The following is an 18,564-nucleotide window of genomic DNA, read 5'->3' as shown; positions in this document are numbered from 1 at the left end:
TTGATTTTTTATAAATTTGTAACTAACTACATATTAATATAATAAATTTATGATACTAAATTAAAATGATAAAATTTTATAAAAGGGTAAAAAAAATTTAAATCAAAACTATGGTTGGTGAATATAATTTTGAACTAAGCTTTATAACAATAGCTACCGTGTATTGTTTTAAATTTAAGTTTAAGATCAAAATTAGTGACAATAGTTTTATCTATTTTAAAATATAAATCTAATATGTGGATTTTTTTGGCTCAAAACTCTCTAAAAACCCTATTTTTTCGAGAAACCTTATTTCTAATATTAAATCAAATCACTAAGAATGCATTTGATAGTGTTTCTATTTGAAGTGTTTTTAAGAGAATCATTTATCAAGTGATTCTCCAAAAAAATATTATAAATGATTTTTTTAACTCTACAAGTGATATTTCTCCAAAAAAAAAAATATTATAAATGATTTTTCAACTCTATAAGTGATTTTTCAAAATTTTAAAAGTGTTTCCTAAAATTTGTCAAACACCTAATTTTTTTTTTCAAAAACACTTTTTAAACTAAAAACACATGTTAAAATCACTGCTAAAATGACTCTTAACTATAAAATAAGGCTTTCTTTTTTTGTTTTTGTTTTTTTTTTTTTCCAAATTTATCAAAAACCATTACCTGCATAAAGCATAACCCAAATACCTTAAAGGAGGTCAAGAAACTTAAGGCGAATGAAGAGATTGCAGAAATAAGATATATATGGAAGCACATGGCATGGTAGGGACTTCATGAAACTCACCCTATTAGCTAGGATAGAGGTTATGCAATTTTGTACATATCCTCATGTGCTCAAAATCATTTTAAACTCAACCCCCCAATCACATAAAAACACAATATAAATCATGATAACATTCATTCAGGATTATAGTTTGTTGATGAAAGGTCTTTTTTTGATGTCGCTTACTTGTTCAGAAATCAGGTTTAGGGTTTTAATGGTATTTTAATTAAATTTTAAAATAAAGGTGCCACAGTGAAAACACGTGTATATGAATGAAGCATGGGGAAGCTATGGTGTTACACCCTCTTCAGAATAAGCCAGACTCAGTTTCTACCATTTTCTTTTCTTCTCACCCCCTAATTACATACAAACCCTTGCTAGGAAGATGAGGTTGTCTAAAAAATTTCCGACTCCTACTGATTAAGGGCAAAGATGTACCTTAAACCCAAACTCTCACAACCAAAACCCCACCCAATATCACCGCCCACCAGATAACAAACCAAACAAAAAATGTCACAAACCCCAAGTGGAATTGAAGATAAGAGAGAAACAACTTTTCCACAGTCCTTGGTCTATTCAACCAATACACGTTTTTAGGGAAGGTTATAAGTTTGTTGATGCACCTACTATTAAGTTAAGGGAATTTCGATGTTGATCGTCACTACTACCTAGACTGTTGTTGGGCTTGCTATAACTGGGGACATGATAGAGGCAGCTTTTCATAGACGTACTTCTACATATGCCAATGAATTTGATCTCATAAAAGAAATAGGCAAAATAGACTTACTATTACCTTCTTTTATTTAAGGGAAAGTTGTGTTTGCAGCTAGCTATTTGAAAGTAATATGACAATCAAACTCCAATAAGTTGGAATATGAGATTTAACAATCAAAAGGGAAAATATTATCTTTATCATGCACTCTTTACTGACTCCATTTTATTTTCCTAGATTTCCCCTCCATGTCGGTTGCAACCTTGTCTCCATATTAGAAATAAGCCTTTCATGTCACAAGAAAGACTGAAAATTTAAAAAACAAAAAAATTTGAATTTGAAACTTATGAAAAATCACCTGACCCAACAACCGGTTGTTATTTCCCTAATCTAAAACATTTTTTCTCTATAATTTGGGAGTATTTCTCTCTCTCTCTCTCTCTCTTGGATTCATCACCCACACAATCCCGAGATCTATCTAAAATTTCCTAAAAATTGTCTCATTTGAGAAAAAAAAAAAAAAAAAAAACCATTAATCCACAACTCCAACCTGCGTGTTTCTCTCTTGTCCACATAAAAGTGCAAAAAAATGGAGCATTCCATCCTAAGAATGTCCGATTAAAAGACGACTTCAAGAGGTGCATCTATGATTGTGAATTTACTACAGCAACGCGTACTCGAACGAAAAGCTGGAATCCAACATATTGGCTTCGTCAACAAGATATCTCTTCCTGTTATTGAGTCGCATTTTGCCCTAACCCCAAATTGAAATTTGAAGGTAAATAATTTTTATTCATTGTTCTTTAGTCTTTTGTTTGAAATGGAGCACATCAACGATTTTGGAGTCGTTGGTGAACTTGAACGTTTGTGTTGGATTGTGGAAATCATATTATTCCCAAATAACCATATGACCTACAAGTCACATTGAATCCAAGTGGAACTTACATCATATCTGGTTGCAAGTTGCATTGTTATTTTGGCAACTGTACCTTAAGTACTACCTTAATAGACCTTATGTGCCACCTTAATCAACCTTAGGTACTACCTTAACCGATCTTAGGAATTACCTTAGTTAAAGTTGGGTACTACCTATCTGAAACCTCGGACCTTTATTTGTGACCCTTAGAGCATCCCATTATGTGATTATTTAGTGTGTTCAATTGGTTTACCTTTGGTATTTTGGGGACTGTACCTTAGGTACTACCTTAATAGCCCTTAGGTACCACCTTAATCAACCTTAGGTACTACCTTAATTGACCTTAGATACTACCTTAGTTAAAGTTGGGTACTACCTATCCAAAGTCTCGGACCTTCATTTGTGACCCTTAGAGCATGCAATTATGCGATTATTTAGTGTGTTCAATTGGTTCACATTTGGTATTTTGGGGATTGTACCTTAGGTACTACCTTAATAGATCTTAGTTACCACCTTAATCAACCTTAGGTACTACCTTAATTGATCTTAGGTACTACCTTAGTTAAAGTTGGGTATTACCTATCCGAAGCCTTAGAACTTGAATCCTGCACATTACTTGTTATATTTTGAATTTTGTAGTTAATCATCACTATTGTTATCCTAAAATGTGGTATACATGTGTGAATTATATATGTTTTGTACTATCTTTTGCAATAGTCATTACTTGATTGATTATCAAAAATTAACCAACAACTATTATGTCATCAGATGACGAACATGCAAACATACTATGTAGTGTTTGTGGGTCACAGACATGGAGTGTACGATTCTTAGGTTGAATGTCAAAAGAATGTGCTCCTTTATAAGGAGAGTGTTTACAAAGCATATACTTATAGAGAGGAAGTTGTCCGAGTTTGGTTGTTCTATGCACCAAGATGGAAGAGAAGTGATGAATGTTCATTAGCTAGCAAACCAAAGTCTGAACATGCAGTTGATGATAAGCATTCCTTGAAAAGTATTTCATATACATATGTAATCAATTTATTTGTTGGCTTCTTTGTAGCATGTGTTTTGCTTCTTGTAATATCTAGTTTAACATAGGTTGTGGAAATGTGTTATGAATATCAATGTCTAGTAATGTATTTTTCGTAGTGTTCATAGCTACTATGTGATTATTATTATCAACTTTGTTAAACTAAAAATGATGACTCAAACGTTTGGAGCATAAGACAATTAGTTTGTTAAAGCTCACAACATAAGACAATTTGAGATTTTTTGACACGTCATAAGCTTTGGAATAAATTTTAGTTGAGATGTAAAGCTAAAAATTGTATCTAGGGAAATTAAATTTTAGCATATTTCAAATTTAAATTAAATCCAATATGTACAAATTTGTCAATATAAGCAAAAATAAATTTCTAATTATTTAAATTATGTTTGTTTTTTTATAGAAATTATAATTGGACAATGCAAAAATAATGTAATTAAAAAATATAAAAAGAGAGAAGAAGGGCTAAGAAATTTTCTTCATCTATAATTTAATCATGGACAATAAAATTATAGGAATTCTTTTTTCTTTATTATTTTTGTGTGAAATTTTTCAAAACCTAAAAAAAAAAAAAAATAAATAAAACCCTTTATTGGGAACTTAAATAATGAAAAAACGATTTTATTGACTTATTTTCCCTAAAAGACACTATACATTTATACAATACACAAATTCTCGTATCATTCTTTATCTTCTAAAAAAAAATTATTAAACATATTTTCTAAGTAAAAATACTATTTTCTAATTTAAATAATAAGAACTATTATTTAAACAATTTGCATATGAATCCTAAGTTTTCTTTCTTAAAAAAGGGAAAGTGGCTTATGTTTTGTTCCTTATGATTTTAATGTGTCATTTGTCTTGGGTGCATTTAGCCTGTGAGAGAAGTACAGTGGGTTTGGTTGTCATTTCCATTTCATATTTCAATCTTCCAAGCATTCTCTAAGGCATCTCCTCATGCATTCGAGACATTCTCCAAAGAATCTTCTTGTACACCCTGCATTTTTCTAGTTCTCAGAAAGTTGTTCTCTTTGTTTGATCATCCATGAAAATTTCCAAATAAGAGAAAATTAAATTTTCCAGGATATTTTTTTAGGACAATGGGAATAAAATAAAATAAAATAAAATATTTATTTTCCTTCCTCAATATTTTTTTAACCTTTCTCCATAGGAACCATACTAACATTCATCTAAAAAAGCTACAAAAAACATAATAAAGTCATCTTCTCCTGAAGAAAGAAAACATAAAAATGATATAGAACAACCAAAAAGGTCTTCATTCAGGCTTCTCATCCCACCTGCTCTTGTTGTGTGTATCCATCCCACATATCACCTTTTCCAATTGCATCACTGTAGCTAGTATGAGTTGCTTGGTACAAATATCATTAGGCTCATTATCACTGATCCACCCACAAAAACACATGTGCCTTTACATTAGAAGACTATCTATTAAGTCATCTTTTAACCGAACATTCTTAGGATGGAATGCTCCATTACGTTGCACTTTTATGTGGACAAGAGAGAAACACGCAGGTTGGAGTTTTGGATTAATGGTTTTTTTTCTCTCAAATGAGAATTTTTAGGAAATTTTAGATGGGTCTTGAGATTGTGTGGGTGATGAAACCAAGAGAGAGAGAGAAATGTTCCCAAATAAGAGAGAAAAAAGGTTTTAGATTAGGGAAATAACAACCGATTGTCAATTTTCATAGGTTTCAAATTCAGATTTTTCTATTTTTAAAATTTTTAGTCTCTCCTGTGACATGGAGGGCTTACTACTAATTTAGAGATGGTTGCAGCTGACATGGAGGCATGAAGGGGCAATCCAGGAACATAAAATGGAGTCAACAAAAAGTGCATGAGAAAGATAATATTTTCCCCTTTGATAATCAAATCTCATATTCCAGCTGATCGGAATTTGATTGTCATATTACTTTCAAATAGTTGGCTACAAACACAGCTGATCGGAATTTGATTGTCATATTACTTTCAAATAGTTGGCTACAAACACAACTTTCCCTTTATTTATTCTATTTTTAGCATATCACTGGATCGGATGTCAAGTTCAGAAAGACAAAATGGGTTGAACAGCAATATTATATACCTTGGATGAATGAACACTTGGCAATGGTGTGCAAGTGACCAAAGTTCCACTAGAAGGTTTCGAGTATATATATATATATATATATATATATATATATATAGAGAGAGAGAGAGAGAGAGAGAGAGAGAGAGAGAGAGAGAGGAGGCTAGCAATAATATTATCTTGCATACTGAATCTCCCTTTAGGCTATATTGCATCTGTAGATACCAAATTCACAAATTCAACTGTTTAAGATCCTTCAAATAAATTAGAAAATGCATGAATATATACAAGCTCAATTAGTGTAATATGACTCCACTTAGCTCCAAATTTACACTCAGTCATACAATTTAAGATGGTCAATTAATGCCTTCTTTACCAAGCTTATTTGTGGCATGGACGCAAGCACACAGAACTTAGTTTATAACAAAATGGTACCTCGAGTCCACAAAGCTCTCAACATCCCAGAGAAAAGAACCAAAAGTCACAGCCTCCAGAACAAGTCTCTTTAAACCACCGAAGCCAATCTTGATGAGTTCATCCTTGGAAGAATCAATTGTTCCCTGAGGAGTTATAATAATCTCAGGTCTTCCAAACAATGCCTCTGTGTGCTTCTCAATGATGCTGACAGCCTCCTTGGATCTTATTGTTGCATACCTCTGTAGTGTCTCTGCATCAAAAGACATCACATAATTTCTAAGTCGGGAGGGTTTTATCCCATGACCAAAACCACCAGGGGTGAAGCCACCAGCCCCAGATGAGACCTCAGGGTGGGATTTTACAGTTTGGACAGAGTCATCACTGCCAGAGGGCGTCATCTTATCCCACAAGGCTTCCTGAACAGAACCCTTGTCCCCATCCAATGCATGTGGAAGTATTTTCATTGTCTTCTCAAGCTGAAACCTCTGATCTACCCGCTTAAGGAAGTAACCATACATCACCGATGCTGCATAGACCTGCCCAACCCTGAGTTTGCTTATCTGAGCCACTGAGGCTGAATCACCTAAGCGGTTCCCCAAAATGAGAGCTAGGTGATTCTGGATCATCTCATAGGCTTCAGGAGAGTGAAGCTGCTCAAGCTTCCCATCTTGGCTTGGCCATGTGTCCACTCGGTCAGACGAGTCCGAAGAAGAGGAGCTTATTGTCGGTATCAAAGAAACATTGGCATCCATAAATTTCTGCACAACCAATGCATACAAGATTTCTTCAAGAGTTTTTTTCCTTTCATTAGCCTTAACTTCCGCAATCCTCCTAATAATCAGAAAACCCAACAAGAGATTAGATACTTCTTCTAAGGTATTTAAATTCTGCATCATTTATAAATAAATTGAAGGGAAATTTGAAATTAAAAATTGAAACTTCTGGTTCCCCAGGAAAGACAAAAAATCAACCCAAAGAATTACCCATCTAAGCCTAGTACATTTATTTGGCTTAAAGTTACCCATACAATTAGGAGCTAAACGGAAGAAAATATAAGCCTTAAAATTTCTTTTTCTACGTTTGTTTTAAGTTTTCTCAGCAAACAAAAGTAGCTTAAGTTATTTATCCCAAATATGATGCCAGGCCTGATACCAACCTGTATAATACTAACTCAGTGCCAGAAGCTGAAGACTCTTCCTTGTGTTCCTCAGCATCACGGTCTGTTTGAAGCTGCTCAAGCTGCTGTTCAACAGCAGCAGGTACAAGATGTGGGTGGCTTATCAAGATCTGAGACAAAAACTGACCAATTGGAGATTCCAGCTGAAGTGGGGCAATTGGAGCAGCTGATCCGGATGAGTCAGCAGATGCTGATGCTCTAACTATTGTGCATTTCTTGCATCCAAAAGCCATGTTCCTATGTCCAGGCTTTAAGTGAAATAATGAAGGGTGAGAATGCCATTCACAAATTAAACCAAAATTCAATCAAACACTAGCAGCACAAGCATATAATATCAAATCAACAAAGTAATCCCCTGTTAAACAGGCCAATTCAATAAGTGTTTTCTGAGTATATTTTAAATAAAAGCATCTAATAACATGGCCTTAAAATCATCTCCACCCAAGACAACTTGTGTTTAGCACTCTCCAAGATCATCCATAAATTAAATGATCCAACTCAACTTTCAAGTTTTAGTTAAGCCCTTGAACAGCCAAGACTAATAGTTGGATTGTTAAGGTAGGGATTGCAGCCTTCTTAGTGAGATAATCTGATTACATTCTGTTAAACCATTTAGCCAAGTAACCATAAGTTGTTAGAATATAACTTTCTCTAACAGAATGTAGCTCTCTAACAAATTGTAGAAGTGTAGTGAAGTTCCTTATGCCAAGATTCAATGTACAGGGTTGAATATAAATAATAATAGAGCCCACATAACAAAGTAGTTGAGTTTTTCATCATTCATATTATCTCTTTGGAAACAAGTGTTCTCCATTAACATCCTCTCTAAGTTTCTTAACATGGTTAGATTATAACTGATGAGAAGCTGGTCATGCACATCCTTGGAGGTTTGAATAGAAAATATGATCCAGTTTTCATTAATTTGACATCTTGAAATGATGATGTTTCACTAGAAGCACTTTCTTGTTGCAAAGTCAAGAGATGCCTATTGAACAACAGAATTCTGTTGTCTCTAATGCACAAGGACCTTCAACAAGCTATGTTGTCAAAAGAGGTCAAAGTTTTGGATTTCAAAGATATCCAAACTCAATTTTTTTTTTTTTTTGGTGGAAAAGGTTGAGGCAATGACAAGGTGGTAGAGGCAATGCTAAACCAATCTGCCAGCTCTGTGGCAAGGTTGGACATGTGGTAGTAAAATGTTATCACAGGTTTGGCATTAGCCTTGTTGGAAATAGACTTTAAATTGCCATAAGTAAGAAATGCTCAAGGAGGTGGTCAGCATCAAGCCTACATAACCTTCCCTAGAACAGTCATGGATCCAAATTGATACATGGACAGTGGTGCTACTAACCACATAACTACAGACCTCAACAATCTTACTGTCAAGGAATCCTACAAAGGTAAATAGAAACTTAGTGTACCTATGGTCAAAATCTTGATGTTAAACATGTTGGCTGTACTTCTTTTGCCTTGCACACTGATTCACAACCTTTATATCTCAAAAGTATTCTTCATCTACCTTCCATAACTAAGAACCTGTTGAGTATTTCTCAATTTACTAATGATAATAATGTTATTGTTGAATTCTATGCTGATTGTTGCTGTGTGATGGACAAGAACCGGAGGAAAGCACTATTGGAAGGCACTCTTATGAATGGGTTGAACCAATTAAACGGATCAAGTTTTCACTCAAGATTAAGTCTCTCTTGACTTCCAAAATGTTGTTTTGTCATCTATTTACCTACCTAAATCAATTGATTAAGGTGTTTCAACTAGTTCAAATACTTTAACTTCTATGTCTAAAAATAAATGTCTTACCATTGGTTTGAAGCCTTGACTTTTGACACCAAAGTCAATAATAAGATTGTACCTTGGCATCACAAGCTAGGACATCCTTCTAGATTTGTTCTTGATCACGTTCTCAAGTACTTGCATGTCCCTCATGCGGATAAACTTGATTTTTGTATTGCTTGTCAGTATGGTAAGGTATGTCAGCAACCTTTTCCTTCTTCAATGAATAAAACAAGTTCAGCTTTACAACTCGTTGATGCTGATCTCTGGAGCCTAACTCCCATTTTATCAAATGAGGGATTCCGTTACTATATTCATTTTGTGGATGATTTTACTATGTTTACGTGAATCTACCCCTTGCACACAAAATCTAAGGCAAAAGCAGCATTCTTACACTTTCAATCCTTTGTGGAAAGACAATTTGACAAAAAGATTAAATGCTTACAAACTGATTACGTGGGGTGTGGGCAGGGGGTGAAGGGAACTGATGCCTTATTACCTTACCTTAATCAAGCTCCCGTGGCTTTTAGACACCCTTGTCCCTATACACATCAACAAAATGGGTAAGCCAAGAGGAAACACAGGCACATAGTTGAAGTACGCCTAACTGTTTCAACTTAAGCTCATATGCCTCTTCAATATTGGTGGGATTTAATTTTCCACTTTCGTCTATCTGATGAACTGACTTCCAACTTTAGTTCTCAACCACCTAGAGCCTTGTTTAAGCAAAAACCAAATTACCATTTCCTGAAGTCTTTTGGTTGTGCATGCTATCCTCTCCTCCAACCTTATAACAAACATAAATTTGAATTTCACAAATCCAAATGTGTCTTTCTGGGATATAGTTCAAATCACAAAGGATATGAGTGCCTTCATTCTTCTAGTCGTCTTTATATTACAAGGAATATTAACTTTAATGAGACTGAATTTCCTTTTTCCTTTGGTTCCTTCCTTTCTTCATTAAACTCCAAACCTTGTATCAACATTTTGCCTAAATGAGGCGAGGTGTAAGCCTTGAGGCTGAATGAGGCATAAGTCTCGAGGCTGAACAAGGCATAAGTCTCGAGGCTGAATGAGGCGTAAGCCTCACCTTAAACAAATAAAAATAAAAATTATCAAAAAATAAAAAATATTCATAAAGTCACAATAAAATTGAAGAATAAAAAAGATGTAAACTTCATAATTATAAAATTAAGGGCATTCTTGTTGAGGATAAAGCTAGGAACTCAAATAATCTATGGGATTCCATTCACTTCCTTGCTTGTCTTTGGGCTTTTTGCTCCATGGTTTTTAAGGGCATTCCCCTTAATGTGATACAACTAGATTCGCTAGCAGTGTGTAGCTCCAATGGGAGTGTCTAGCTAAGAGAGATTGTTCGTTGTTTTTACCTTTTAGCTTCTTGTTTTTGTATTCTTGTTTAATTTTCTTTGGTGGGAGGATTCTTCATCCTTCTTTTGTACTTCTTAATTCTATCAATATAGTTCTTTGTTGTTTCCTATAAATAATAATAATAATAATAATTATAAAATTAATAAAATACTATATTGTTGTTTCTCATAAAAAAATAATTACAAAATTAATTATTTTTCATTGTTAATATTTCTAATTTAGTTCCTTTTTCTAACATTAAATTTAGCCCTCTCTCATGGTTTTACCAAATAATATTCAACATTAATGATGCTATTACTAGGATCCTCCATCATATCCAATTGTTATGTTATCCTCCCCAATAGTGCTAATACACCCATTCTTCTTCCTCGTCTACCAATTGTAGTGGTATTTTTTTTATCCATCAATAATTAGATTATATATGATACGATTCACTAGGACAATCAACAATTCTCTTATTCTTTTCAATCTTTCTTTTTCCCTTCCATTTAAAATGTTAATTGAAAGTCAAGTAAACCCTTATTTTGTAAAAGGTTTACCAAGTAAGGACCCGATATTAGATTTATGAAATTTATATCAAAAGTCCCCAAAAGCAATAGATGATAGAACCCACTAAAATTCATTAAATATAGAGACTTAAGTTTCTTATAAAATATACAAAAAGCCCATAAAGGTCGAAAACAGTTTGAATATTTGAGGCTTAGGCCTCAATAGCCTTGAGGCTATAAGCCTCGACAAGATGAGGCTTATGCCTCAAGGCAAATTTGTAGAGCCTCGCCTTGAGGCAAGCCTCAACTTGAGGCAAGCCTCAAAGTGTAAACCTCAATAGCCTTTTAAAACATGGCCTTTTACCTCTTCATCTCAAATGCCTTTTGTTATCCCAACTCAATTTCATAAATTTCACTTAGCTATATCTCATTATTCCAATTGTGTGATTGGTACAACAACTGAAGCAACCATTCCAAGAGCAGTCTCTGCATATGAGCAGATTCCTCAAAATCAGCATATAGACTCGATTTCTTCCATTGTAAGAATTTTTCCCCTTCATCTGAACCTATTGTTAAGCCAATTAACCTCCCTTCTTCTAATTTATCCCATAGTCCATCAATCTCCATCCATCTTATGCAAACAAGGTCAAAATTTGGTATCAACAAATCCAAGATCTTCCACTCCATCACCACCACACTAGTATGCTAGTTACCATCTCAATCAAAACTAGCTAATATTGCTTAAGCTCTAAATGATTCCCACAAGAATGAATGTGGTTGAGAATAATTTTGAGTTAAATACAAACCAGATGGGACTATTCAGAGATATAAAATGAGGTTAGTAGCAAAGGGTTTTCAATAAACACTTGGTTTAGACTATTTTGAAACCTTTAGCCCTATGGTTAAGCCTTCTACCATAAGATTTGTTTTAACCTTAAGTATTACAAATGGTTGGCATATTCAACAGATTGATATCAACAATATATTTCTTAATGGTAATTTGCAAGGTGGTGGACAAGGCACAACTTGAAGGCTTTTTTGATACAGCCAAACCAAGTTACGTTTGCAAGTTACGCAAGGCCTTCCATGGCTAAAAACAAGCTTCCATAGCTTGGATCAACAAGTTAAAGAATGACTTACTTGACTAGGGATTTCAAAATTCCGTAGTTGATATTAGCCTATTCATTCACAAGAAAGGCAACACACTTATCATTCTGTTAGTGTATGTTGATGAGATCCTAATCATGGGCACTAATGCTTCCTAGGTCAATCAAGTGGTTAAAGACTTAAACAAAAGAGACACTTGGATCATTGCATTACTTTCTTGGTTTTGAAGTTGGAGCAAGTATATTTTAGATTTATTGAAGAAAATTGATATGATTGGAGCAAAGAGAATTTCTACTCTTATGCTTTTTAGGAATAAGCTGTCTCTATGTCAAGGAGAGCCATTTGAAGATCGTTCCCCATACAAAAGCACAATTGGTGCTTTACAATATCTAACTATGACCAAGCCAGACATCTCATTTGTTGTCAATTTCTATACACTCCAACAACTAATCACTGGAAGGCCTGCCAGAGAGCTCTCAGATATCTTTATGGCGTAGTTGGTTATGGCTTGCATTTCAAACCAACTAAAGGTTTATTTCTTAGCTAGCAGCTTAGATGATCAAAGGTCGTCGAGTAGTGGCTATTGTGTGTACTTGAGTGGAAATTTGATTCATTGGAGCTCAAAGAAACAAAAGGTTGTTGCTCACTCCAGCACATAATCAGTATACACGCCATTGGCTCAAGCTGCCACAGAGATTTTCTGGCTTCAATCTTGATTTAATGAGTTTGAAATTAAAATTGTAGGTTGTCCTATACTATGGTGCAACAACATTGAAGCAGGATCGTTGACTTCCAATCCTATGTTTCATGCTTGTACAAAGCGTATTGAGATAGATGTTCATTTTATCTATGAAAAGTTGTTAGCCAAAGAGTTAGATATTAGATACATGCCCACTGAAGAACAAATTGCAGATGGGCTCACTAAGTCACTTTTAGAACTACAGTTTGATCAAATTCGAAATAAGCTGACAGTGACTCTTATCCCCATTCTGCTTGAGAGGAAGTGTTAAAACCAGTTAGCCAAGTAACCATAAGTTTGTTAGAATACCACTCAGCATCATAAACAGAATGTGGATTTCTAACAAACCGTAGCAGTGTAGTAAAATTCCTTATGCCTAGATTCAATGTTCAGGGTTGAGTATATATAAATATAGAGCTCAAATAACAGAGCAGTTGAGCTTTTCATCATTTGTGTTATCTCTCTGGAAACAAGTGTTATCCTCCACTTGTTTCCATTAAAATCCTCTCTAAGTTTCTTAGCACATCCAAAGTACCTCCGGCGCATCTTTCCAACAGTGGTTAGAAACTACAGCACCACTTTGAAGTAGGAGAGGCTTAAGTCTTACGTTGGTAAGAGGTGAGATACTTTTGCATGAGAAAGGTTTTAGAGAAAAGATTTTCAAGAAACCGGAAAACACTGAACCCACAAATTTTTCGAAATCACGCAACAGAAGGCAAAGCATAAATTTATTTTATTGGAAAATTCATGATCTGAGGCCCGAAACAAACAGAAAACAGAGAGAAAAACCGATACAAATCTGAAATTCCAAGTAGTTTGGTCTTTGCCCAAACTTTTCTCAGCAAGCAGAATGGGTATCAATCAAAATCTTACCCAACAAAATATAAATTGATCAACAAACCCTTACATCATTTCCAAAAATGTAAAAGACTGATTTGGTACCTTCAAATTAAGCCACCCACTGAAGAAGCGAAATTGGGTGGGGAAGCGCACAGAATTGGATCTATTGACATTGAAAACAGTCGATCTGGAAATGGAATCGGTAGGCCTGGAGAATCCGAAAGAAGATGGAACAACAGTGGCAATGACAGCTTCCATGTTCTTCAAAGCTGAAAGAGAAAATCAGAAACTCAAAACCTAAAAAATGAAGCAAACCCGGAAAGAGTCGATGAGTTTACTGTAGACTTCAAAGAAGATTTCAGACGCAGGTTGGGCCGTCAAATTGGAACATACAACGAGCCCTTTGACATTTCTAGGGAGTCGACCAGGCTGCAAATTACTATCATGCCCTTTTCGTGTTTTGCTTTTCTTTTCTTTCTTTTTTTATATATTTTTTAATAATAATAATAAATATTTTTATATTTTTCCTTCTCCTGATACCAAACAAAATCTCAAAACGTTACTTTGAATTTCCTTTTATTTTTCAATTCTTGAAGTGCATCGTTTAAGAAGATTAACGGTGTGTTTGGTAGAGGTTTCTGGAGTGGGCGTGTGTTTAGTAGATCTTTGTGGGGTCAAGGGTGAAGGAAAGACGTGGATTAGCTGCAGCCACCAAATGGGTTGTGAACCACGGTGCACGCGTCTCTTTCGCCCTCAACATTCCCCGTGGTGTTCCTTTTCAGTGTCTCGTTCCAACACTCTTCCTTCTCCTTTCCCGTTTAAAAATTGAAGTAAAATATTTTAAAGAATGGGTTGGATGCATTTCATAAAGGGAAATATTTGGATATTTTAACTCATAAATGTTTTATTAAAAAAATATTTGATGTCAAATAAAGGTTCAAAAATTGTTAAAGAATATTTGTCTCCAATTATAATATTTGCCAAAAATCCTTATAGAAAAAATATAATCTCATAGCACCATAAAGGTTCAAATATAATAAATCAAGAAGGTCGTAGGAACCTTGCAAAATTTCCCAACGTCACAAAGCTTGGGAAGCTCCGGCTCTCATTGTGTTCGACCTCCTTCTAACGCTGTTTTAGTTTATTTTATTTTATTTTATGCTTTTTGAAAATAGTATAAACCTCTAAATAAAATATAATAATTTGGCATAAAAAGTATATATTTTATCTTATATATTTCAATATTATTTTTTAAAATTTGATATTATAAGGCTCAGTTTGGTTGTTGTTTTTGAAAACTGTTTTGGAAAACAGTTTTTGAGAACAGTTTTTTGTGTTTTCAGAAAAAAAAAAAAAAAAAATGTGTTTGGGATTTGAATTTTGGAAAACAGTTTTTGTTCTCAAAAAAGAAAACACGTTTGGTTGAGTTAATAAAAAAAATTTAGAATAAATAAAATAAAAAAACATATTTGAAAGTTATTTTTTTTAATTAATAAAGTGTTTTCTTCCATTAACTTGCTATTACAAATATATAAATAATTTTCATATGCACAATTCATTTAAATTTTTTTAAAAAAAATCATTTTGAAATTTTTACACCAGTTATAATTTTCTTAAACAAATTATGACTTTGTCACTATATGTAAGTATATTGATTTCAATAATTTAAGGAAAAAGAAAAGGTTTGTGGGTGGAGGTGTGGTGGTTGGGTGAAGCTCACCTTTGTGGAAACACAAAAAGAAAAATTAAGAAAACACAAAAAGAAGGAAGAGAAAACACGAAAAACAATCTATTCTTTGAATTGTGAAAAAACAATGAAAATATCATTTTATTATTATAAAAAAAAAAAAAAAGTGGTTTTTTAGAACACATAAAACACAAAAAACAAAAACACACCCCTTTCCCCAAATAAGTTTTTTGTGTTTTTTGTTTTTAATAACAAAAAACAATTCTTGAAAACAGGAACCAAACGGACCCTAAAATTTTTTAATAGTTCAACTTTTTTAAGCAATTTTTAAAAATTATGATATTTTTAAGGTAAGTCTTTAAGAGTTATCACAATTTTATATACCTTACTATCCATTTCTAATTTTTAAAACAAAACCAAAAAAAATGTATCCAAATGGCATTTAGCATTTAAAAAGAAATTCCAAATATAAGACTTTAATCTATATCTATCCATGTCTATTTATATGGGTTTTGGTGGGAGCCCAACATCAGTGATATTTTTTTCTCATTGATTGATTGATTACCATGCTTGATTGATTTACTTTGTGACACATGTGATTATTCTGTATTTGTGTACTAACCTTTGTCTTCCATGAAGCGGTAAGCTCATTACTCAGGTACACTCTCTATCTTTCTTGTTCATTCGATTATTTTCAAATTGATATTCTTTTGGTGTCCATGTTTGTTCAATCAGTTGTCATATATGCTTCATTCTATTTAATAGAGACCCATTTTAGGGGCTTAGAGGGGTGCTATGATTTTTACCATACATTCCTAATAAGTAACCTGACCCTCGAACCTAGATTTGGGTTTTCACATACCACCTTTTTCCAAATAAGGAGTCACACTTAGGGTTTTCTTCCTTATTTTGTTTTCCCTTAAAAAGAATAAAACAAAAATAAGGGGCGACTCCAAGTCATTTTCTAAAAAAATAAATCATTTTCAAATAAAAAATGAGTTCGCCATTGAGTGGAAGCGCATGAGTAGAAATGCAAGGTTCACAACTATATATAAAAGTACAAATAAAATTTGAGATTATAAAATTTTTTAATACTTCAACTTTTTCAAGCCATTTTTTATAATTAAGTTAAGAGTTATCACAATTTTATATACCTTACTATCCATTTCTAATTTTTTAAACAAAACCAAAAAATGTATCCAAATGGCATTTAGCATTTAAAAAGAAATTCCAAATATAAGACTCTAATCTATATCTATTGATATCTATTTAAACTATATATAAAAGTACAAAGCTTTTGTCCTTTTTTTTGTTATGTTGATAATATTCACTTTTTGCTTCCTTCTTTTCCTACCATACATATACTTTTATATTGTTTTGTTTAAGCTATAGGAGTTGAAAAACAATGCTTTACAAGTACCTTTCCCTTCATTTCTTTGCAATTTCTCAATTAACATTAAGGACAATGTTTAGTTTGGTTGGGGGGTAGGAAAGGAAGAGAAATGAATTGTTGATTTAGAATTGCTAGATTTTTTTTTCCTTTTTTGTTTGTGATATTTTGCATTAGCTAATTTTTTTTTTTTTTGGGACTTAATTGGTAATTTATTTTTAGAAGAACATAACACTTGTGATTGATGAAGGAGTATACCTAGCTTGAAAGAAGTTGATTTGGAATACTAGCTTATTTGCTTGATCTTAGAAAACTTGTTATGCAAATTGAAATTGATTTGACTTTGAAGTTTTCATTTTTCCTAAGGGTTATTTCTAATTGAGTCTTGACACACATTGTGCACTCTAAACCCCTGATATAAGATGAAAAAATAGTCTAACCTTGAGACTTGGACTCAATTGAGTTGAAACACCTTGAATTACTTTTAAATTAAGTCGAGACACCTTGAAAAGAGGCTAATGTGCCCAACTTAACCAAAAAAAAAAAGGAAAAATGAAAAAAAAAAAAGTTGATGAATAAAAAGGTTGAGTTATGTTTGCCTTGAAACCCGAGCAAGGTCTGAGGAGTATATGACACAAAGGTTTTTGAAGCTCAGTGCCCTAAGCCATATTAGTTAGGCGTCATTGACCCCAATGCTCGCTACATAGGTGAATCGATGAAGTATGAGCTCAATTGTAGGTGCTAAGGTATTGGATCCTAATTTGTGGAGTCCGAGGTGAAGTTCGAGGAGTTAGTGGCTTAATTAGTCCTATAAACTTGGTGCCCTATGCCTAATGGTTGAGAGTCATCAATGAATCTCTGCTACATGGACCGTATACTTGGAGATACCTTTAGCATTTCACTCCTGCAATAAGGCCTTTAATATATATATATATATATAAAGATGGGTGTGTTCTTGACCTATGAGAAAGTGGTTTTTGTTACTTGAGATAAATTGAGCTTAGTTAAAGAGAGGATTAGTTTTGAATAGTATATTAGGGGGCTAGTTCAATTATAGTCAAGACTTGTTTGGAGATATCATTTTGGGGAATGGAAAGAGATGTGTCTTTGATACTTTGATTTGCATGATATCTTTTCTATTAGACATAGTAAATGAGTTTGGGATTTTGATGACACCTATGGATAGTGAGGTGTGTTTTATTATTGACCATTTGTGCCATGGGATTTTCAAAAACATTTTCCAATTGAGTTGTTTAGTTTATCATTACTAAGGAACTAGCAATGTGTTGGCTGGGGGAATAATTACTACTCAAAAAGTGCACATTTTTAATAATAATTCTCATGAATTTCATACATTTTGAGTAGTAATTATGCCTAAAATGCCCAATTAATATATTGTTGCCCTCGCAAGAGATACTAATGATTTTTGTGAAGTTTTGGAGCTATTTCAAGGTGATATTGATGCATTGAGTGACAAATGAGAGAAATGAAATTGAAAAGGACAAGTAATATTTTGAGGAAGAAGTAATGTAATTGGATTGGGATTTGGAGTCAATTGGAGGCAGTTAAAGTAGAGTCAAAAGAAGAAAATGAAGGAAGTACCAAAGAGGAGCTTAAAAACCACATGGTGCAATTTTACATGATCATGCAAAAATTTCACATGACTATGTGAAATGGACTGAAGAGGGATTTGTATTACAGGCTAAGGAGAATTTTCAAGTTGATTTCACATGAACATACAAAAATTTCGCACAATCATGCAAAATGGTCCAAAAAGTTGTTGTTGCTCCACTGATTTTACATGACCATGTGAAATTGTTGAGCTTGTGCGAAATGATTATTTTTGTTGTTAAACTTCATATTTCTGAATGGAGAAAGTTCCAAAAGACCTTTTAGATGATGTAAAGTGTCCACAACCTTGGCCTATAAATAGAAACTTGAATTTATCATTAAAGAGTTTTGAGAAACTTTTGATTATAGAATTTTCTTTATTCTCTCTTAATAGAATTCTCTATTTTCCCTC

General features: G+C 33.4%; 1 protein-coding gene across 1 annotated transcript; it reads right to left on the bottom strand.

Moving 5' to 3' along the window:
* Window positions 1-5,692: 5,692 nt before the first annotated feature.
* LOC117904561 (UV-B-induced protein At3g17800, chloroplastic-like) lies at window positions 5,693-13,908 on the bottom strand. The gene is made up of 4 exons (XM_034817234.1): window positions 13,803-13,908; window positions 13,567-13,733; window positions 7,090-7,358; window positions 5,693-6,764 (listed from the first exon to the last, which is right to left on the bottom strand). Exons 2-4 carry the CDS (start codon window positions 13,720-13,722, stop codon window positions 5,930-5,932), a joined length of 1,260 nt encoding a protein of 419 aa, XP_034673125.1. The 5' UTR covers window positions 13,723-13,733; window positions 13,803-13,908; the 3' UTR covers window positions 5,693-5,929.
* Between the last annotated feature and the right edge of the window lie 4,656 nt (window positions 13,909-18,564).

The sequence above is a fragment of the Vitis riparia genome, chromosome 17 (assembly GCF_004353265.1).
Source record: "Vitis riparia cultivar Riparia Gloire de Montpellier isolate 1030 chromosome 17, EGFV_Vit.rip_1.0, whole genome shotgun sequence".
Classification (NCBI taxonomy): domain Eukaryota; kingdom Viridiplantae; phylum Streptophyta; class Magnoliopsida; order Vitales; family Vitaceae; genus Vitis; species Vitis riparia.
This window is presented reverse-complemented; position numbering and strand designations above follow the sequence as displayed.